This window comes from Macrosteles quadrilineatus, unplaced genomic scaffold (genome assembly GCF_028750875.1).
Source record: "Macrosteles quadrilineatus isolate MER2022 unplaced genomic scaffold, UCM_ALF_1.0 Scaffold_2__2_contigs__length_208266976, whole genome shotgun sequence".
Classification (NCBI taxonomy): domain Eukaryota; kingdom Metazoa; phylum Arthropoda; class Insecta; order Hemiptera; family Cicadellidae; genus Macrosteles; species Macrosteles quadrilineatus.
In genome coordinates this window covers 104,429,721-104,450,292 of record NW_026542595.1, presented here as the reverse complement: position 1 = coordinate 104,450,292, position 20,572 = coordinate 104,429,721, and the positions used below count along the sequence as shown (strand labels likewise).

Below are 20,572 nucleotides of genomic sequence, written 5' to 3'. Positions count from 1 at the left end.
GTCCTCTGAAAGCTTCTTCTCGTCCTTTTCGTCGTTAATGACGATCACACGACGAACCGATGCACTGTAGTCTTCCTTGCGCGCACAATGATTGCCACTGTCTCCACATTGTCTTCTGAAGAGTGATTCCGCCTTCTTATGGCCCGGCCCAGTGCGATTATTTGACTCGAAGTCATACTCCTGCTTCGATCCTGGAGGGATTGAATGAGGCTTAGTCCGGGGACGCCCCATCTGTCCACAGCTCCAACAGCGTATCTGCCGGTGACGAGTTTTTAGTGCCTCCAGCACTCTCTTTACTAGCTCCTCGATGTCCAGTGGAGTTGTAGGTTCCGCGTCTGCCACGCGGACTCGAGCCTGGCCCCTCACCGACTGTCGCACAGCCTCGAACTCCAGTGCCTGTGTCAGTGCGTCACTCAGGGTCTTTGGTCTGGCGAGCTTCACTGCCTGTTGAGTCTCAGGTTCACGTAGACCGTCTAGGAATTTATCCACCGCCAAACTCTCGTAGACATCATCCGTGACCGATGGATAGGCGTTTCTCACCAGACGAGCAATGTCGGCTTCAAACTCCTGGAGTGACTCGCTGTGCTTCTGGATCCGGTTCCGCAGCTGTGATCGGTAGAGCTGGTCCATATGTCTATGTCCAAAGCGCATGTCCAATCTTCTTACTAATTCTGTGAAATTCTTCCGCTCCGCCATTGGCATAGCATGCAGAACAGCTAATGCATCGCCCCGTAGTGCAAGACACAGTGCTGAAGCCTTTGTCTCCTCGGTCCACCCATGGACCATAGCCGCTGTCTCGAAGAGAAGCATGTAGTCCTCCCAGGGGGTTTTGCCATCGAAGTGAGGAACGATGTTCTGAGGGGCAACGGCAGCAATGGTGGGTGCTGGCTTGGAGATCGTTTCTAGGGCGTTATCCTGCTGAAGTTCGCTAGTGCTAGCCGATGACGCAGGTGTGAAGCTCCCCGATGCAGCCATTTCCTGCCTAAGCTTAACTAACCTAACTTCTAGATTTTTTTCTATACAATTAAATTTCTCATCTATTTCATTCATCCTACTTTCTAAATCATCAACTTTGCTAGAATACTCATCTAACTTGTTTAGCATTTTTGATTCTACATTTGACATTTTTGTTTCAATATTAGCTTCAAGGTTTTCTAACGCTTTACTAGTTTCTGACATTTTTGACTCTAATGTTTTGCTATTTTCTAACATTTTTGACTCTAATGTTTTGCTGTTTTCTGACATTTTTGCCTCAATATTAGCTTCTAGGTTTTCTAAGGTTTTACTATTTTCTGACATTTTTGATTCTAGTGTTTTAGTATTTTCAGACATTTTTGACTCTAAGTTTTTAAGCATTTTATTGAAATCAGATGTTTCAAATAAAACGTTATCTAGGTCTTCACCTGCATCAATTAAAGCTTGTTTAAGGCGTGCCTGAAGGGCTGATTTAGTTCCACTAGTATCTAGATCTCGTTCTTCTAATTCTCTCCTAAGATCAGCTACTTTTAATTCATCAAGTTTTACACCTTTGAAAGCCATTTTTATGCAAAACAATTACAATAATTTTACAATAAAATGATTTTATCCTTTGTAAACAAATTTACGACACAAATTACTAATATGTAACAAAGACCTTGAATCTTACTAATATCTAACAAAATCCTTAATTCTTTTTTTACAAATAAAATCGCCAAAATAATGCCGCTTTCTGACACCAATTATTGCGGGCTTAGCAGGTTCTTTACAAATAAAACTTGGCGATTTTATAATAACTATTTATTTACACTAATTATTCTATATTTACAGATTTTAGAATTACCTAACACCTAACTAACCCTATCTAAACCTAGCTAAAGCCTATTCTAAATTTACAATGTTTCTACTTACAGCTAGCCTCTACAGGATTTATCACTTCTGTTACAACACTGTCACTACACTGTCACTAGAGACACTACACTGTTACTGTTACTCTCACTGTCACTAAACTGTCACTGCCACTAGCACTGGTCACTCACACCGGCGTGCCGTCGCTTCGATGATTCTCGGAAGACTTAACTCAACTCAACTCAACTGCCGTGTGCCGGAAGACGGTCCCTTATATAAGTTTACCGTGGAACATTCTGGAGACTACTCGTAGGCTAGACAAAGGTGTTTACAGATCGCCGTGGAAGCTTCTGGAGATGTCAAACCCCCTATTGAGGTAGTCCGTTGACATGGGTCTATTGTCTATCAGTGGTACGCTAGGAGAAACCCGTGTAAACAAACAACCCTTTTGAGACGGCGCTTGGCTATTGTTGCGCGGGGCTCCTGACTTGTAACACTATTGTTAGGAAATTACCTGACGATGCCTGAATTGGCGAAACATGTCTTGAGTATTACTTACTACAACATTTGAACTGTCAACGTAAAGGTATATATTATATTAAGTCTTATATTTGTCTAGTAATTTAAATCGGCTTACCAGGAATGAAATACGTAGAATTGGCCTTGTATTGAAAAAAATTAAAACCTTAGTAAGGCTTTTGATCGATTGTGACATTAAAAGCAAAATTCTTATTATGCTTGATTATCAAAGGGAGAGTTTTACATTGACTTATATCTTATTTAAATAACAGTAATCAATATGTACAAATAAACCATGTCACATATCAACAAGGTAAATTTTACTTCATCATTGCAAAGTTTAAAATATGGAGTGCCACAAGGATCAATCCTGGGACCACTGTTAAGTTGTTCATGTGTATATACTTTAAACCTTTAATTAAATATAAATTAGACAAAATGCACATCTTTGTCTACATATAAGAGTAATAAACAAGTACAACACAGAATGTTGATGGAGGAAAAATGTCTGAAATAAGAGCAAAATTTTAAATTCCTAGGACTCCTATTGGACAAAGTTTAAATTGGAATATCCACATTGAGCATCTCGGCAATCAAATTTCATCAAGGATGTTAGAAAAAATTCAATGTTGTGTCCTTTGGAAACATCAAAAATCATTTAATTCGCTTTTATCTACTCCCACATCTCTTTTGGCATAAATAGAAAAAGAGCGACCTCTCGTAAAAAATTTGAACAAATATTACAATTTCAAAAACAAGCACTGCTCATCATGTCGCAGTATAGACATTCAAGATCGGAGGGTTTCAATCTAGGAAAAATTTTTTACAAGCTTGGTATTCTTTCAGCTTTGCCCAATATATAGTTTAATCTTTTTGTAAAGAATAGTTTACCAAAATTTGAGACCTTAGGCTCATGCGATAGCTTGGTACAAGCATCAGACATGAAATCAGTTTGTCAAATCATAATTTAAACTTTTTAAATAAAAAAACCTTTAGACGCCGGGATTTAGTGTTATAGTCTTCTGTCTGATACCCTTTTACAAGTAACAGACAAAAGTAAGTTTAAAAAGCAACTTCAAACTTTTATGCTATCCTAGCCCGTGTATTCATTGGATGAATTTCTTAATTGAATGCTGTAAATTTGTAGCTTAACAGTTTTTTTTTTAATTTTTATTTAGCTTTTTTGGCGGTTTTTGTTATTAATAAAAATTTAATGTAATTGTAAGATACCATTCTTATTTAACATTTTGTACTCTTAACGGAGACTGAATAAATTATTTGTGGTAGCCTACAAATTGCTTTGAAAACAGACATAAAATGTCGTAAAACAAACAAACACAAGTTACGATGCATAACCATTGGGTGTTAACATTGTTACCACTTTGCAATATTTTACTAGGTTATTTGTTTTAATTCGTCTACAGCTATAACTGTTCACCAAACCTTGTACCTATGTACTCATAAGATTAAATAATTTTAGGTATATCCTATACATAAAATTGAATTTCGTCCTAACATTGCATGAAATTATGTAATGTTTGGGTTTCGAAATTTATTGGTTAATAAATAACTCTTTCGATCTCTCAATCTACTTATTCTGTTGGAAGTCGGAAGAAAGTTTACTGTTAACCATCCTCATTATTTTACCATATTTCGTCAAGAACCTTTTCACTAACATTGATTTATGAAACATTGTCATCACAAGTACTTCGTTATAAAAAGGATTTGACAATCGGGGTGACTGAAGTGATTACAGTAATAATTAAGGATTATTTCTCATATATTTAAATATTTTCTTGCTGTTTGTGTTAATGGTGACCTGCACCCAAAGTTCAGTGGTCATTTTCATCTGGTAAGTAAATAGCAATTTAGTTTTTTCACGAAGCTCTCAGTTTCTAATCTAACCGCACTAGATTGAAATGAGGTATTTTATAAGAAACTAGCAGTTACCCGGCGCGTGTTGCTGCGCTTAACAACTATTATTTTAAATGGTAATTTGTTCTTTACGATGAGTAATAAAAGTGTATACCAAAAATAAAAATAGAATGTTTTACTTAATTGCCAGTGGATAAACAATGTTTTTTTTTGTTTTTTCATTAGGTGTATGAATATATATATACGTTTTTAGGCGTACCTACCACCACATGAGCACGCAACATACAGCTGTCCGTGTGAAAAGCATGCATTTTCCAACATTTAAACCGACGATAGTTAGGGATTGCCCTAGTGCCTCATAATGGTGATTGCAAAAGCAAGACACAAAGGAAATTGTAGTTGCTTAAATTCAGAGGGTAATTCTGATGAAATCATCACTATTCTTGGGATTAAGACTATTTCTGCTTTAAACTTGCCACTGATAATTTTTCCTTCAATCAATTTTGGTTAAATTTTCTTTATCGTCAGTCTGGTAACGTTGCACAGCTTCGGTGGATTTAAGTTTTGCATTAGTATTATTGGAGTTCCTTCTTTTAATGACAGTAATGTGGTGGGTTAATGACAAATTGAGAGGCATATTAATACCTGAGATAGCACGTACAATTAATTATTAATCAGTTAATAATTTATGTTAGATTGTGTGGGTATAGAGCCAATGATAAAAATATTAAGGCATTGCCATCCCTTTTATTGTTTAATACTTTGATAAAGTTTTAGTTTACATTGGAGAATTGAAACGTTGTTGAGTGCACAGGTGTGCTGCGATTGGGGTTTAATATATTTGAACTTATTCAAAATTAAAATAGTTTTCTGTGCTGCACTCTGTGGAAACATTGTGGCACTATTTTAAATCATGACTAATGCTAATACAGAATGTTGTGATCATTCAAACCTACAAAACAGTTGCCAGGTAACAGCTAGTTATATTTATTTGTAAACATTGTAGTTCAAAAAGTCTGACATTGGCCCACCTAAAACCCTCTGGGACAGAGCCCTTTTGACGGATCTGCACCAAACTTCACACAAATCATCCTTGAAAGATGCTTAATAATGCCTGAAAGTTTCATTACAATCTGTCGAGCGGTTTCGGAGTCCATATCGTACATACATATATACATACAAACATACATACATAGTTCCTCTTTTATAGATATAGATTATGAGTTGAATAACTAGCCAGTAGTATAATGAGAAATCATTTATATGGCAAACATCTAAATTAATCAGTATTATTAGCTGTTATAATCCTTCAATATTTTGAGTGTATATTTTTTTTCTGTGTCATTGGTGACCTTATTTTTTAAGGCAGATGTGTTTATTTTGATAAATAAATTCTTTTATATGTATAACTGAAAATACCATTCATCATAATCACAGAAAATATATTTTATGCTCAATCTCGCTTTCCTAAACCTATCAACAATCTACTTCAACATTATTTGTGACGCTTGCAAACTGGTTTTATGTCGTCTACTTATATGTAAGTTTGTTTTAGAAAAACACTTGTTTTATAGATTATGAGTGACAAATATTTTTGCTATTTTGTACATTTTAAACAATAATGGTGAACCTGCAAAGTTATGTGATAAATCTTTTACTTTTGGTAAATATATGGCAATAGTTTTTTTCACTATGTAAATACTATCACTAACGCTTTTCAGGATTCTAATTGTACTTTTAAAACCTTTATCTAAAAAAAAATTGGGAAAAAACACCATCGAGATTTTATTCAAGTCAGAATAAAATGAATACACTCACCACTAGCGAGTCTCTACTCAAGTCAACTCGAACACGCTCGACCCTAATGCTGCTAAAGATACAGCAACACCCCAACACACTCAACATAGGAACTTGGTTCTCGCACTAACTCTAATAACTGCAGCAGGTTAGACTGACAGGCCAGCCCACGAGTTCCAGAATACCCTAGATTTATAACCACTGATAAAAAAGGGCGCGAGCTCGCCCCACCGTCAACGGCGCCAACTGCTTGGGGTGTGTTTTTGTAACGTGACTTGACGACAGAAAATTTGGATTAATTAATGTGTTTTAACATTGCTTGCAGGTTCATTGAAAGTTCCCTCAGATTCAGTTTTCCCCTATTTAAACAACAATAAGCGTAATGAATACTCCGAATTAAACTAAAGGGTGTCCCAGTAAGAACGCCGGATTTGAGGAGCGTCTTATACTTATCTGTATTTCAATAGGAATTCCCAAATTATCAGCGATGTTATCAGTATTAGGTCCCATTTGTAGTCATGAATCGCTACACGACGGAACAACGCGTGGTCATAGTTAAAGTGCACTACAAGCACGGAAGCTGCGCGCTATTTACGGTCGGGACAATGCACCAAATGATCCATCTGTCCGAAGATTGATTTATAAGTTCAAATAAATTGGATCAGTTCTATTTTGGCGATATTTAAAGTCGCTTGTTTTCGCCAATAATCCTCAAACAATCCAAGACTTGAAGGAGGAAATGATTCGTGCCATTAATGGAATTCAACAGGAAGTGTGTGAAAAAGTGATGGAAAACTTTGTCAAGAGATGTCGAGCTTGTCAGTATTCAGCAGGTTGGCACTTACAAGACATAATACTCAATTACTAATTGGAGATACTATGCTTTAAGATTCATGTTTCATATTGTAAATTTAGTGAGATAATATATGGTTTGTTAACATTTCAAATCCGGCGTTCTTATTGGGACACCCTTTATTTGTACTCAAGCCAGTTATTTAATAATCCTCCTGGCAAGTTTCTAGTCCATATAAGAATATTTTTTTTTATATTTAAATTAACATGAATATAATAATTTGTCCTTTATGACTAGACACAATTGACTACAGAGAGCCCATTACGAGAGTACGAGAGCCCATTAGCGTTGGTGCAAACTGAATGAATCATTTTGAATAAATGTTGAGAAAAAATTAACTATTAACATAAATACAAGAGAGAACTAAGATAGTACCGTAGTACTCTGTGAGGTAGTAATGATCCGAAACACAAATAACATTACATGATAATAGACGTGATTCAACTGTTGAAAAAAGAAAATAACTACTGTTGATACAGGAAAGATTAATTGTAATTTAGACATTTTGCTATGTTCACATCAAACTCATATTATTTGTTTATATGACAAAACTGCAAGGGGAGCGGGAAAGGCCTTTCTCGCCAATGTTAAATTTGCCATTTTTAGGTACACTTTTCTTCAAAAGGTGTAAAGTTATGGCTCTCAAAATTGTAGACTATAATTATCAGCCCTTTATGTGTAAACAGACCCAATTTCAGAATTTTTCAATTAAGTGTTACATTGAAATACAATTTTTTGTAAGACACAAAAATGTTTACAAATTTTACGAGACATAAATTTTTCTTCTTCAAAACTAGCAATGTGACAGTAATAAGAATGGGTCTAAATGTTACTTATAACACAACAATTATGTATAAAAAATTTCCAAGTCTCTAGGTCATTTAGTTTCAGAGATACGTGTACCTTTGTTATAAAAAGTTGAACTTTCGGAAAACGAGGTGAAAACAGGGTACAGCCCTGTAGCACCTGCCGCAAGCTATATTCATCATAAAGAGGCCTTTCTATATTGAGGATCATAGTGTCTATACTCCTTTTATCTATGATAATAGTGCCTCTTCATCGACTTTCTGCATGAGCATTCTTTTTCTTCTAGCTTCTCTAGCCTACTTCTTGATACTTTCAGCAGCTTTGTACCTTTTCCTCGTCATTTCCTTTTTTAAATGTCATGAGTATACTACCTACACTTTTGAAGTCACGCGGAATGAAAACTAGCTGTCGCGATGTTTTGTTTTATTTATTTCAAAAGGCTTACATCTGAATAACATATGAATGTTATGTCATTTGCAAGGGAATTAAAAGGAGAATAAAAATCAGCAGAAAACAAAATTTGTGAAAATAAAAAAAATCGGTCTGGCTCCCCGATAATAATAATAGCACAGCTATAAAAAAACAGAGGAAAATTATTGAAATGACAGATAATCACATATCTTAACACTTTCTCTCATTTAAAGAATTTTTAAAGTCATTAGTTAAGTCCCATAGCTAGCCACAAAGTCTTCAGTCTTGGCTTATGAAGAGGTTTGGTAATACAGTCTGTCAGTTGGAACTCAGCTAGTACATGGTTAACCTTGACTTGTCCTTCTGCTAACATGTTGAAATTAAAGAAAATTACTACTGTTGATACAGGAAAGATTAATTGTAATTTAGACATTTTGCTATGTTCACATCTATCTACAAACTCATATTATTTGTTTATATGACAAAACTGCATTAATAATAATAGCACAGCTGTATTTCACTGGCAAGTATTGAAATGACAGATAATCAACTATCTTAACACTTTCTCTCATTTAAAGAATTTTTAAAGTCATTAGTTAAGTCCCATAGCTAGCCACAAAGTCTTCAGTCTTGGCTTATGAAGAGGTTTGGTAATACAGTCTGTCAGTTGGAACTCAGCTAGTACATGGTTAACCTTGACTTGTCCTTCTGCTAACATGTTGAAATTAAAGAAAATTACTACTGTTGATACAGGAAAGATTAATTGTAATTTAGACATTTTGCTATGTTCACATCTATCTACAAACTCATATTATTTGTTTATATGACAAAACTGCATCAATAATAATAGCACAGCTGTAAAAAAACATAGAGGGGAATTATTGAAATGACAGATAATCACATATCTTAACATCAACATCACCAATAATTAAAGTTGCAATGGCTGAATTTCGCGTAAACTTCAGACAACCTTATTCATTCTAATAGCTGCACACTACTCGTTAAAACTCTATATAACTAAAATATCATCTGATATGAGATATAGAGATTTTCAACTTAACCCGTATAAATTTGTTATCCACAGGTGATCTCAAGGCTGAAACAATCAGAAGCTTAAATTATGAAAGTCGTTAACCCATTATCCAAGCCATGAAAAAATGTCCTGTCACTAAAGTATTAATGTTCTTAATACTTCAACATCTATCTTCTATCTATCTATCTATCTATCAATCTATCTATCTATCTATCTATCTATCTATCTATCTATCTATATATTAACGTAAGCCGATTCTTTGCGTCAAAAATGTGGGCGACTGGGAAGTCGTAGAACGACGGGAGAGGGCTCAATTTAAAGGTCTTGATCCCGTGACGGCGGGAAAAATATTAAATTCCCGAAATTTAAACACAAAATTAGATATAGCGTAAAATGTTCTCCATAAGAAAAACATTAGAAGCCATTTACTACTGATTTATGTTTACTTCAACAGCTGATCGTGATTAATCATTAAGCCAGTAAGAAATATTACATTTGGATTACTCATTTGCCAGTCAATTCTGCAATGTACTGTATACTATATAAAAAACCAGGGATAACGTTACCTAAAATAATTAAGACTTTTTAGTCACGTATTAGGAAGTTGAAATAAATTATTTTACCTAACCCGCCATGTAAAACTTCCCTATCCCAAGCGTGATGTATACAACTTCTTTACTTCTCGAGTGATGTAAAGCTGAAAAAAACTCACTCGGTGAGGTAATGAAACCCATTTAAATAACACTGAGTGCTTAACTTAAAAAATATACCTCTATGGAGCCAACGACGTTCAACGCTAGAAATCAGCTGTGCGCTTGAATTTTATTGTTATGTTTTGAAGAATTTTCCTAACCTAGCTTTTGTTTGTAAATGAACGCTATTGTTAGAAGATGAGTGAAATGGATAGTGAAAAATATTGTTCGTAACCTCCTGTATATTGTCGGGCCAGGTAAAATCTTGTACGTTACACGTTACGCAAGAGCGTATTTACATCACTTAGGTAAATTTTGCAACTCGCTACCGCTCGTTGCACAACATTCACCTGCGTGATGTAAAAACGCTCTCACTACACTTGTGAGGTAAATAGCTATTACTGTGAAACCGTTAAAATGTTTGTATTTTTAAGCGTATGATAAGTAGTAGAATCATGGTAGCTGGCTCAAAGCAAAATTGAACTTAGAATGGCTGAATAAACTATGAAGTTTTTCTTCTAATTTAAAGATTATTGTTGTGTCGAAGGAATGTTTAACATTAAATAACCACATTGACTAAATAATTAACGATTCAAGATTAAATGGAGAACTTCTGCTTTGTTTCAAAACATATGTTCAAGATTTATTCTACACTTTCTTTTTTAATTTGAGATTTATTGTAGTGTTTATTCAATATTTTGCATGAAGTGGAATAAACTTGAGCCCTGACTATTTTCCACCGGCGAATGTCACTACTCATAATCAATGGTCAAATTGTTTTTTGTATAGTAGTTTAGTTGTTCGCCTTGTTTACTGTTCCAACGACCCTCAAGGAGGCTGTGTGTCATGTTCTTCTTACTCCCACCGTCAAGTGTCATAGGTTGTGTGGTGTTCTACGAGTTAACCTCGCAGACTTTTTTATCGTAATTAATCTCCTTTTGGTCAGCTTAATAATGCAAAGTTGTTTAAGTTTTTCACTTTGTGCTTAGTCTGCGAGATTATGGAGTAAATTTAGAGCGCCCAGCGCGCCTTTTGGGGCCCGTGAGGAGGACATGAAGTAGACCCGAGCTATTTTGGCGGAGAGGAAGTTTGTATCGCCTGACTGTCTCGTGGATTATGGCCTCCCTCTCCGTCCTGCTTGTTTCCCCCTCCGGTGCTGCAGGCCTAGGAGATGGACCTTCAACCGGTAGCAGAGAAACTCTTCCAACTTGGGGCCAATCTTTTGGACTCTGGGATGCCCCCTCTCTGCCCAGTTTCAGTGACTGAGATGCCCTAGACAGTTACCGCCTAGTTACCGCAAGTTACCACTATTAATTGTTATTTATTGTTAATTAAATTTTAGTATTTTATGTCAAGATTTAAAGCCTATTTATTGTTATTTTTAAAAGAAAAATTTATTGTAAGTTGGTAACTCAAATTAGTTAAAGTTTCCCGAAGGTAAATTTATTCATGTATGCTTGTTGTTAATGTGTAATTGTTGTTTCTTGAAATTTGTTTATTACAGCTCGTATCTCCTCAAATGGTGCGTTTTCATTGAACCTCCATCCATGGTTCTCTCCTTTGGTAGTTTTGGTGAGCCGCTCCTCGGGCCTGCACATGGAATCACGCTTCCAAGTCGTTGGCCTGGGTGCAGATACAAGGGCGTGGTTCAGATGGTAGCAGAGCTTGGTTGAGCGACACGTCGTTGACGGACAACAGACGATCACCGGGGATTAGTAGGCCGTCCATTTGCGCCACTCCGCCCGGCACCAGAGATCGTATTACGATCACTGTCTCGCTCGGGATCATTGGGTCCTGGTAATCGAGAATAGAGAAGCCCAGACCGCGCTCTCCCTTGACCAGCTCGATGATGTGCGGCTCGCTGCTCCACATAGCGAGGCCTGTGAGAGGCTCCAGCGAACGGCTCTTGAGCTTGCTAAGTCTGGGCTCAGTGGTGGCTGTGGTGGTAGACGCCTATGAGCCGTCCGATTTGGCTTTGACGAGCCTCTCCATAGCAGGGATTAGGTTCTGCAAACTACCACCGAGAAGACTCCTAGCAGCAAAGGCAGCCTTGTCTTGGGACGTATCAATGAGGCGGTAAGGTGTAGAGTCCGGAGACCTTCGAGCACAGACCATCCTCACATTCACCGGGAGATCCTTCAAGATGGAAACAACCTCGATGTGGTTCATCCCCAGCAGACGGTGACCGTTGACCTCTAGCAGTTCATCCCCACTCTTCAGTTGGCCGTTCTGTCCAACGGGTCCCTCAGGTAGGATGGACCTGATGTAGTGATGATGTCTCACATCCTGGCCGTCCTCCACATCTACAGTACCCTCTAGGCTAATCCCCAGACCTCCTCCTTCACTAAACTTGCACAGCTGTCCTACCACTATATCAACGTCAGGTCCTAAGATCTTGTTCCACTTGGCTTTGATGGCAGCTTCCACTGTTGGCTTGAGAGGACCATCATAATCCTCATCTATCATCAGCTCTATGTCTTCTACATTGATCTCCTGATTTGCTGCCTCAGCCAACACGGAACACGGCTGAGTCTATGGTGGTCTGTGACTCAGCTTCTGGCTCTACCTCCACTTCTGCTGATTCTCCATCCATACTAAGCTGGTACTTGGGTAGCGACATGGCAGAGGGTGAATTAGGAGTGGGTGGCTTCAGCTGCTGATTAGTGATGGTGTTCCGTATTCAAGCATCTACGCAACCTAGGTGAATCCAGACTTCATTCATATTTTGTTCTGACCCTTGCCCTGTCACGTGATGTCTGGCAATTCCCCCCATTCCTCATGTACTCTTCAACCCGGCATCATGTTCTCGCCATTTTCCCTAGTTTTGTATTATAATATTCCCCTACTCTATTTGTGGCATATAAATTGAACTTATATATTATCGTATGTTTATCTTATGTATTTATTTGTGACACACCTAACAAAAAAGTGAACTGAATAGTTAAAAACTGTATTCAAACTGTTCTTGGTGCAACTACCGGTCGCGTACGCGAAAGCTGGCCAGCAAACATCAAGTGCGTCAACGGTCTACTAGACATCACTTCAGTAGAAAGGAAGGTACCAAATCACATTTCTTCCTATTTAAAAGTTTATTATTTTGTGCTCACAGTGTGTCTCTAAAACTGATCTTAACATAATATATCTCACATCCCTCATTTTTTATACAGTCCACCATATCGAAGTTTACCCCCCATTCGCTGGTCCTGTCGACCCGGACTACATTTGCCAATTAAAATATAATTGATACAGTAGCCTACAATAATTTATTTCTTAAATGAATGTTTATGATCAGTGTCACATCCCTAACTGGTATTTTTGTCTTGTGAAACATTATTACGAACAATTTTAATGTCCATTCCTGTTTCATACCAGACAATTATTTTCATGTTCAATTTTGTCACTGCCACCTAAATCACGTCAAGTTAGGCCTACCTAGTTTGTCTTAAAATAAATCAAGCTTAGAACATTTTTCAGGATTGAATATTTATTCACATCTCATCCATAAAATCCTTTTAAATAATAAGGTCTCACAATCAATTCAGCCTTATTATTTTGGTGTATAAATAAAACTGCAAAGTTAGTAGTTATTTCCCTGAAATATTCTATCCCATTGTCCGCCATTTTGCAACAACGTTCTGTCCTTTGCGATACACCTTGGTAGTTGGTAGTTCTCAACTTCGCCAAAAGATCGCTCTGCGCTACATGGCAACCAATAACCTACAAGATTAGTGAAACGGTGGAACTGAGGACGAACCGCACGATTTTTATTTCAGCTGCAGTTTTTTAATACGGACAAAATGAGAGTTTAAAAATTAGAAATTAAAAAAAAATTATTGTAGGCCTAAAACTAAAAAAAATATATAATTAATTTATTAATTAAACTATCATAACCTAACCTAACTAACCAAACTTGCTGATAATGACAAAATTGAATGAAGGTGTACTAATAGAAGAAATAGTTCTGTTCGTAAAATAAAACTATAAATGCCTCAAATTAAATTTTATATTTTTTAATTATAAAATAAAACTGTCATAACCTAACCAAACTAACCAAACTTGCTGATAATGAAAAAATTTAATGAAGGTTTACTAATCGAAACAATAGTTCTGTTCATAAAATAAAACTATAAATAGCTCAAATTCTATTTTATAAGGTTTTAATTATAAAATTTAACTGTTATAACCTAACAAAACTAACCAAACTTGCTGATAATGCAAAAATCTTAGACAAAAAGTTTGTGCCTACGATGGGTTTCGAACCTGGTACCATAAGTTTCGAAGCTCGGCACGCTATCCACTAGACCACCGAGGCTGATGGCTTCAACCCGTTTTATTGCGATAATGGTGTTCCCTCAGCCAATAGAATGCTCTCATTTTGTTCTTATTAAAGTAACTGCAGCTGAAATAAAAATTGTGCGGACGAACCAATCACCTGTCTGCTATTAAACTGAAAACTCAACTCATCAAAACTCTGTTCATCTACATCAGCTGTTTGTTTAAATATAACCCGATATTGAATTGAAACATATCAACATAACCTGCAAGTTTGTTTATGTTGTTAAAAAATGAAGACATTATTTATTTAATCAAATACTAATTGATAAGGGTCCTGAACTGGAGAAAACTGGTAATTATTGTTATTGCTATACTCTCTTTATTCATTATTGTAAATATTATTGTCAACAGAGATTATTGGTGATAATAACAAATTGATAATTGACTTCACTTTACTATTGAAGTTGAATTGCAAATTGATTTATGCACTTCAGTAGGCCTAGATTTATGAGATCATTATTAATTTAAGATATTGGGCTATTTTATGAAAACTCATCTATTCTTGTTGTGTGTTATTTAATTTGTTTGTTCATGATGAGATTCACTACCCTACAAAGAAAAGCAAAACTTGTTAAAAACAGGTTTCAGAAAATAAATAAATATTTGTCAAACCAACTTCCTCGAACTGAAGGTCAAGAATTGACTCCTGCTAATATACAGCGTTTACACAATTATAATGAGGAGGTCAGAGATCTATTTACTGACTTTAAAACTTTATTTAATAGAGTTGTGACTGATGACCCTGCTTCTGATTGTGATGAGGAGGAATCATTTTCAATGCATGATGAACTTTCTGACTTGTATGTAGCCCTTATAAGTGACATTAAAGTTCTTTTGCCAGTTGAACCTGTTGTAACACCTACTCCACCTCCAGCTTCTCTGCGCCTGCCTAAATTTGAGTTGCCTAAATTTAGTGGTAACTATGAAGAGTGGGTTAGTTTCTATAATATTTTTGAAGCCTCTGTCAATGCGAATAATTCTGTCTCCCCAGTGAATAAGTTTCAGTATTTGCTTAGTGCCCTGAGTGGTGAGCCCTTAGACTTGGTTAAGAGTCTTAATATTACTCCTGAAAACTATGTGGTAGCCCTTCGACTTCTCAAGGATCGCTATGAAAACAAGAGACGTATTGTCACTCAGCTTGTTACAAAAATTCTGGATTTGTCGCCCATTACTAGTGGTTCGCTTAAGAGCTTACAATCATTTCTCACTGTATATAAGGAAAATACTCAAGCCTTGAAAAACTTAAATCATGACATTACAACTGAAAACACCCTGTTAGTCTTAACACTTTTAAAGAAGATCCCAGCTGATATTAGAAAATCTTTTGAAGACTCTCGCGCCTTAAACAACGAGATCCCTCTTGTTAATGATTTAATGACCTTTCTTGAAATGGAATTCAAACGTTTAGAAGGTGCTAGTATTTGTCTCAGTTCACCATCTACCTCAAAGTATTCCACTGGCCTAAAGTGTCCTACAAACATAACTAGGCCTAATAAGTTTACGCGTGAAAGTAAGCCACATTTCACCAACCATACAAAAACTGCTCTTGTCGCCACAACCAACTCTTGTAGATTTTGTCAAGCTGCAGATCACAACATATACAAGTGTCAAGCTTTCCTAGCTAGAAGTGTGAGTGAAAGATCTGAGTTTATTCGCAAGAATAGGATTTGTACAAACTGCCTCGGTTATCTTCATAACACACTCAACTGCCCCTCAAGTAAAGTGTGTCAGATTTGCTCCAAACATCACCATACTCTATTGCATGAGCCCACACGTAGTTCACTTCAGTCACAGTCAAGCTATCAAACTAAGCTGTCTCCTCAAAATAAGACCTACACACCTAATTCATCTTCAAAGAATACAACAACTATTAATCCTACTGCTTCTACAAACGTTAACGCTTTTGTAGGATTGTCTAGTCAACTCAATCCAACTAAAACCACAATCCTTCTTGGTACATGTTTAGTTCATGTCTCTTCACAACATGGTCAACATACTGTACTCCGTGCTGTGCTCGACTCCGCTGCCCAACTTACCCTTATATCAGAGAAAGCTATTCAACTCATCAACGCCCCACGTACTCGACTCCATGATGAAATAAAAGGAATCTCTGGTGCAGTTATTAATTCTAGAGGTATCGTACATGTCAACATGTCTGCGATCAATGGAAATCCTTTGGCTAAAAACCATCCTTGTATGGTTTTGAGTAGTATCGCATCACCCCTGCCTCAGATACCAGATTCACACCAGGTTAAGGAATCTTTGAAACATTTTATCCTAGCCGATCCCTGTTTCGATCAGCCTGGAGAGATAGATTTACTTATCGGTGCAGACTTATTTGCCCTAACCCTCACAGGCGAACAGCATAGATTAGGACAAGATTTACCTCAAGCTCTTGGAACCATTTTTGGTTTTGTTGTGATGGTCCTCGCTCCTGTAGCCTCTGTAGCAGGAAACTCATCAAACACATTTCCCATCTCACTCTTGACAACTCATGATTTGGACCTTCATAATTCACTTCAAAAATTCTGGACGCTAGAAGAACCCCCAATACGGATCAAGGCTCAGACTGAGGAAGATACCCTCTGTTTACAACATTTTGAAAACACCCATAGACGTGATGACTCAGGTCGTTACATAATCGAGCTGCCCAAGAAACCAAATCATTCCCCTCTTGGTGAATCTTGTACCAAAGCACAATTGAGACTTAGCTCGATGGAAAGGAAATTCTCTAATCAACCCGAGTTACAAAGGCTCTATTCTGAATTTATGGATGACTACATTGAATCAGGTCATATGACTATTTGTAAAGAACCTCCCACCTCTGAATACTATTATTTGCCTCACCACGGTGTCTTCAAGGAGAATCCCCCGAATTCAAAAATACGTGTTGTTTTTGACGGCAGCGCTAAAACTACTAATGGCATATCATTGAACGACATTCTCATGCCTGGTCCCAAACTTCAAAATGATATCAGTGATGTTTTATTGTATTTTAGATGTCATAAAATTGTATTCACCTGTGACATACGTCAAATGTATCGTCAGATCTTGGTTTCTGATAAGGACAAAAGTTATCAAATGATATACTGGCGTGCTAGTCCAGATGATCCACTCCAAACGTACAAACTCAATACAGTTACATATGGGCTTAATTGTTCCCCTTTTATTGCAATCAAAACCTTGCACCAGCTAGTTTTGGACGAAGGTCAACCATACCCACAAGCTTCTGATATCTTGACCAAGTCTATCTTCTATGATGATATTATAGCTGGAGCTGAAGATCTTGATAAAGCTATGTCAGCTCAAAATGAACTGAAAACATTGCTGTCTAAAGGCGGTTTTGAACTCCGTAAGTGGATCAGTAATGCACCCCAACTCTTGGATCAGATTCCAGTCGAACACAAAGAATCACCAGTGGAGTTGACTGATGGTAGTGAGGCCTTCTACAGTGTATTGGGTTTAAGATGGACCCCAGAGACAGACATGCTCTCATACAAAGTAAAGAATGTTGAAGTAGGCCACTTGCTAACCAAGAGAATGATTCTCTCAACAATCGCTAAACTCTATGATCTCCCAGGATTTCTCACACCTGCAATATTTTGGGCTAAAACACTCATTCAATATCTTTGGACCACAGGTCTAAAATGGGATGATCCAATTCAAGATGAGATAAGAACAAAATGGATTTCCTTTTTAGAAGAACTACCCGTGATCCAAAACCTGAGGATCCCACGTTACATCTTTACCTCAACTCATAAGCTTGCAGAACTTCATGGTTTCAGCGATGCTTCGGAGAAAGGATATGCTGCAGTAGTCTACCTCCGTGTGATCAACTTATCGAATGATGTTAAAATTAATCTGATAATGGCCAAATCTAAAGTCGCCCCACTAAAAAGAGTATCTCTGCCTCGTCTCGAACTGTGCGGTGCTCACCTACTTGGAAAGCTCCTGCAATACTGTTCAAATCTTCTTTCGTCCCACATTAAGATTGACTCGATGTATGCATGGTGTGACTCTACCATTGTTCTTACATGGATACGCACTCACCCCTATCGCTTAAAAGTTTATGTGGCCAACCGTGTCTCAGAACTACAAGAATTAATTTCTCCTGAATCATGGCATTACGTCAAGTCCCTAGACAACCCAGCAGATTGTGCAACCCGAGGACTCTCCCCATCTCAACTCTTAAGCCACCAATTGTGGTGGAAGGGACCTGAATGGTTATACTTGTTATCAGATCTTTGGCCAAAGCCCGAATTCAGTTTAATCACTGATCAAGACACTCTTGAAGTCAAACCAAATCCCTTGAATGTCCTAGTTAACGTTGAAAAGTTAGAAAATTACAGATTTGATTTACTTGAAAAATTCTCATGCTTTAGAAAACTTGTAAATGTCACTGCTTATGTTCTACGATTCATCCATAATATTTGTGGGAACGCCCGACTAGCTGGACAACTTAGTTATAAAGAGATCTCTTCTGCTAAAATGAATCTCTTCAAACTCATTCAAATTTCATCTTTCAAGGATGACATCACAGCTCTGAAAAAGGGCACTCAGTGCAGCTTAAGACTGGCTCGGTTATCACCTTACATTGACGATAACGGTTTGGTAAGAGTAGGCGGTAGGTTGAAACATTCAAACCTTACTCAAGATGCCAAATACCCAATCCTGTTACCTAAATCTCATAATGTTGTAAAACTGTTGGTCATGCACTATCATCTCAAATATTTACACGCAGGCCCTCAGTTGCTGCAATCGATCCTCACTCAAGAAGTATGGATATTATCTGCTCGTAGTGTAATCAGATCTGTAATCTTTAAATGTCAAAGATGTTTTAAGTTGAAACCTACAAATCAACCTCCACTTATGGGAGACTTACCCGAAACTCGACTACGGCCTGTAAGACCATTCTATCATACTGGCATGGATTATAGCGGTCACTTTGAAGTGAAAGTACACACCACTAGGAATTCTCAAAAGCTTAAGTCATACCTCTGCCTATTTGTTTGCTTTACCACAAAAGCGGTGCACTTGGAAGTTGTAACTGATCTCTCAGTGGACTCATTCATTGCTGCTCTTAAAAGATTTGTTTCTCGTCGTGGACTTTTTGCTCACCTATACTCTGATTGTGGAACGAACTATGTCGGTGCCTCCAAGCAACTGAATAAGACCTTCCAGAATTTCATTGATGAAAGGAATACTCAAGATGCTCTCACTAACTTCGCCCTCGATCATTCAATTAATTTTCATTTCCAACCACCAGCCGCGCCTCACCAAGGAGGCCTTTGGGAGAGTGCCATAAAGAGCTCAAAGTACCATCTCAAGAGAGTAATTGGAGATCAAATTCTAACACTAATGGAGCTGATAACTCTTGTCACGCAGGTGGAAGCAGTATTGAACTCTCGTCCACTAACAGCTCTATCAGCAGATCCATCTGACATCACAGCACTCACCCCAGGTCATTTTCTCATCGGGACATCTCTTGTTGCAGTACCTGAAGTAAATGTATCCGATATTCCTGACAATCGACTAAAGCATTGGCAAACAGTTCAGGCTCTACATCAACGCTTCTGGAGAAGGTGGCACCAAGAGTATTTGCACCAGCTTCAACAAAGGAAAAAGTGGATAAAGCTAAACAAGAATCTTGAAGTAGGCGATTTAGTCATTATCCATGACCCAAAAACACCACCACTTCTCTGGCCTCTTGGTCGCATTGTGAAGACATCACCTGGAGCAGATGGCATCGTTCGAGTTGTCTCCATCAAGACTTCGAGAGGAATCTTCTGTCGCCCTGCTACCAAGGTGTACCCGCTCCCCTAATCACAAAATATTTCTATTCAATGTCCTATTTCATGTTTATTTATATTTATAATTATCATATTTATCATATCTTATAATTAGGTGTGTCATCATTATCTATTGTGTATATATATCTACATTGTATTACTTGTGCCCATTTATGAGTCAATGAATCAATTTATGAATCTGTTGAACCATGTATGGTTCAAGGCGGGCGGCATGTTCCGTATTCAAGCATCTACGCAACCTAGGTGAATCCAGACTTCATTCATATTTTGTTCTGACCCTTGCCCTGTCACGTGATGTCTGGCAATTCCCCCCATTCCTCATGTACTCTTCAACCCGGCATCATGTTCTCGCCATTTTCCCTAGTTTTGTATTATAATATTCCCCTACTCTATTTGTGGCATATAAATTGAACTTATATATTATCGTATGTTTATCTTATGTATTTATTTGTGACACACCTAACAAAAAAGTGAACTGAATAGTTAAAAACTGTATTCAAACTGTTCTTGGTGCAACTACCGGTCGCGTACGCGAAAGCTGGCCAGCAAACATCAAGTGCGTCAACGGTCTACTAGACATCACTTCAGTAAAAAGGAAGGTACCAAATCACATTTC

The 20,572-nt window shown here is 37.4% G+C and overlaps 1 protein-coding gene across 1 annotated transcript; it reads left to right on the top strand.

The window, feature by feature from the left end:
- Nucleotides 1-12,477: 12,477 nt before the first annotated feature.
- Nucleotides 12,478-19,969, top strand: LOC128984715 (uncharacterized). Its single transcript, XM_054404057.1, has 3 exons — nucleotides 12,478-12,512; nucleotides 14,872-15,062; nucleotides 16,056-19,969. Exons 1-3 carry the CDS (start codon nucleotides 12,478-12,480, stop codon nucleotides 19,967-19,969), a joined length of 4,140 nt encoding a protein of 1,379 aa, XP_054260032.1.
- The last annotated feature ends 603 nt before the right edge of the window (nucleotides 19,970-20,572 follow it).

Coding starts and splice junctions, on each gene's coding strand:
- LOC128984715 (XM_054404057.1), top strand. CDS start 12,478: ATGGTGTTCCGTATTCAAGCATCTACGCAACCTAG. Junction 12,513..14,871: donor CAAGCATCTACGCAACCTAG/GTGAATCCAGAC, acceptor TTTATTTAATAG/AGTTGTGACTGATGACCCTG. Junction 15,063..16,055: donor TGAGTTGCCTAAATTTAGTG/GTAACTATGAAG, acceptor ACGCTTTTGTAG/GATTGTCTAGTCAACTCAAT.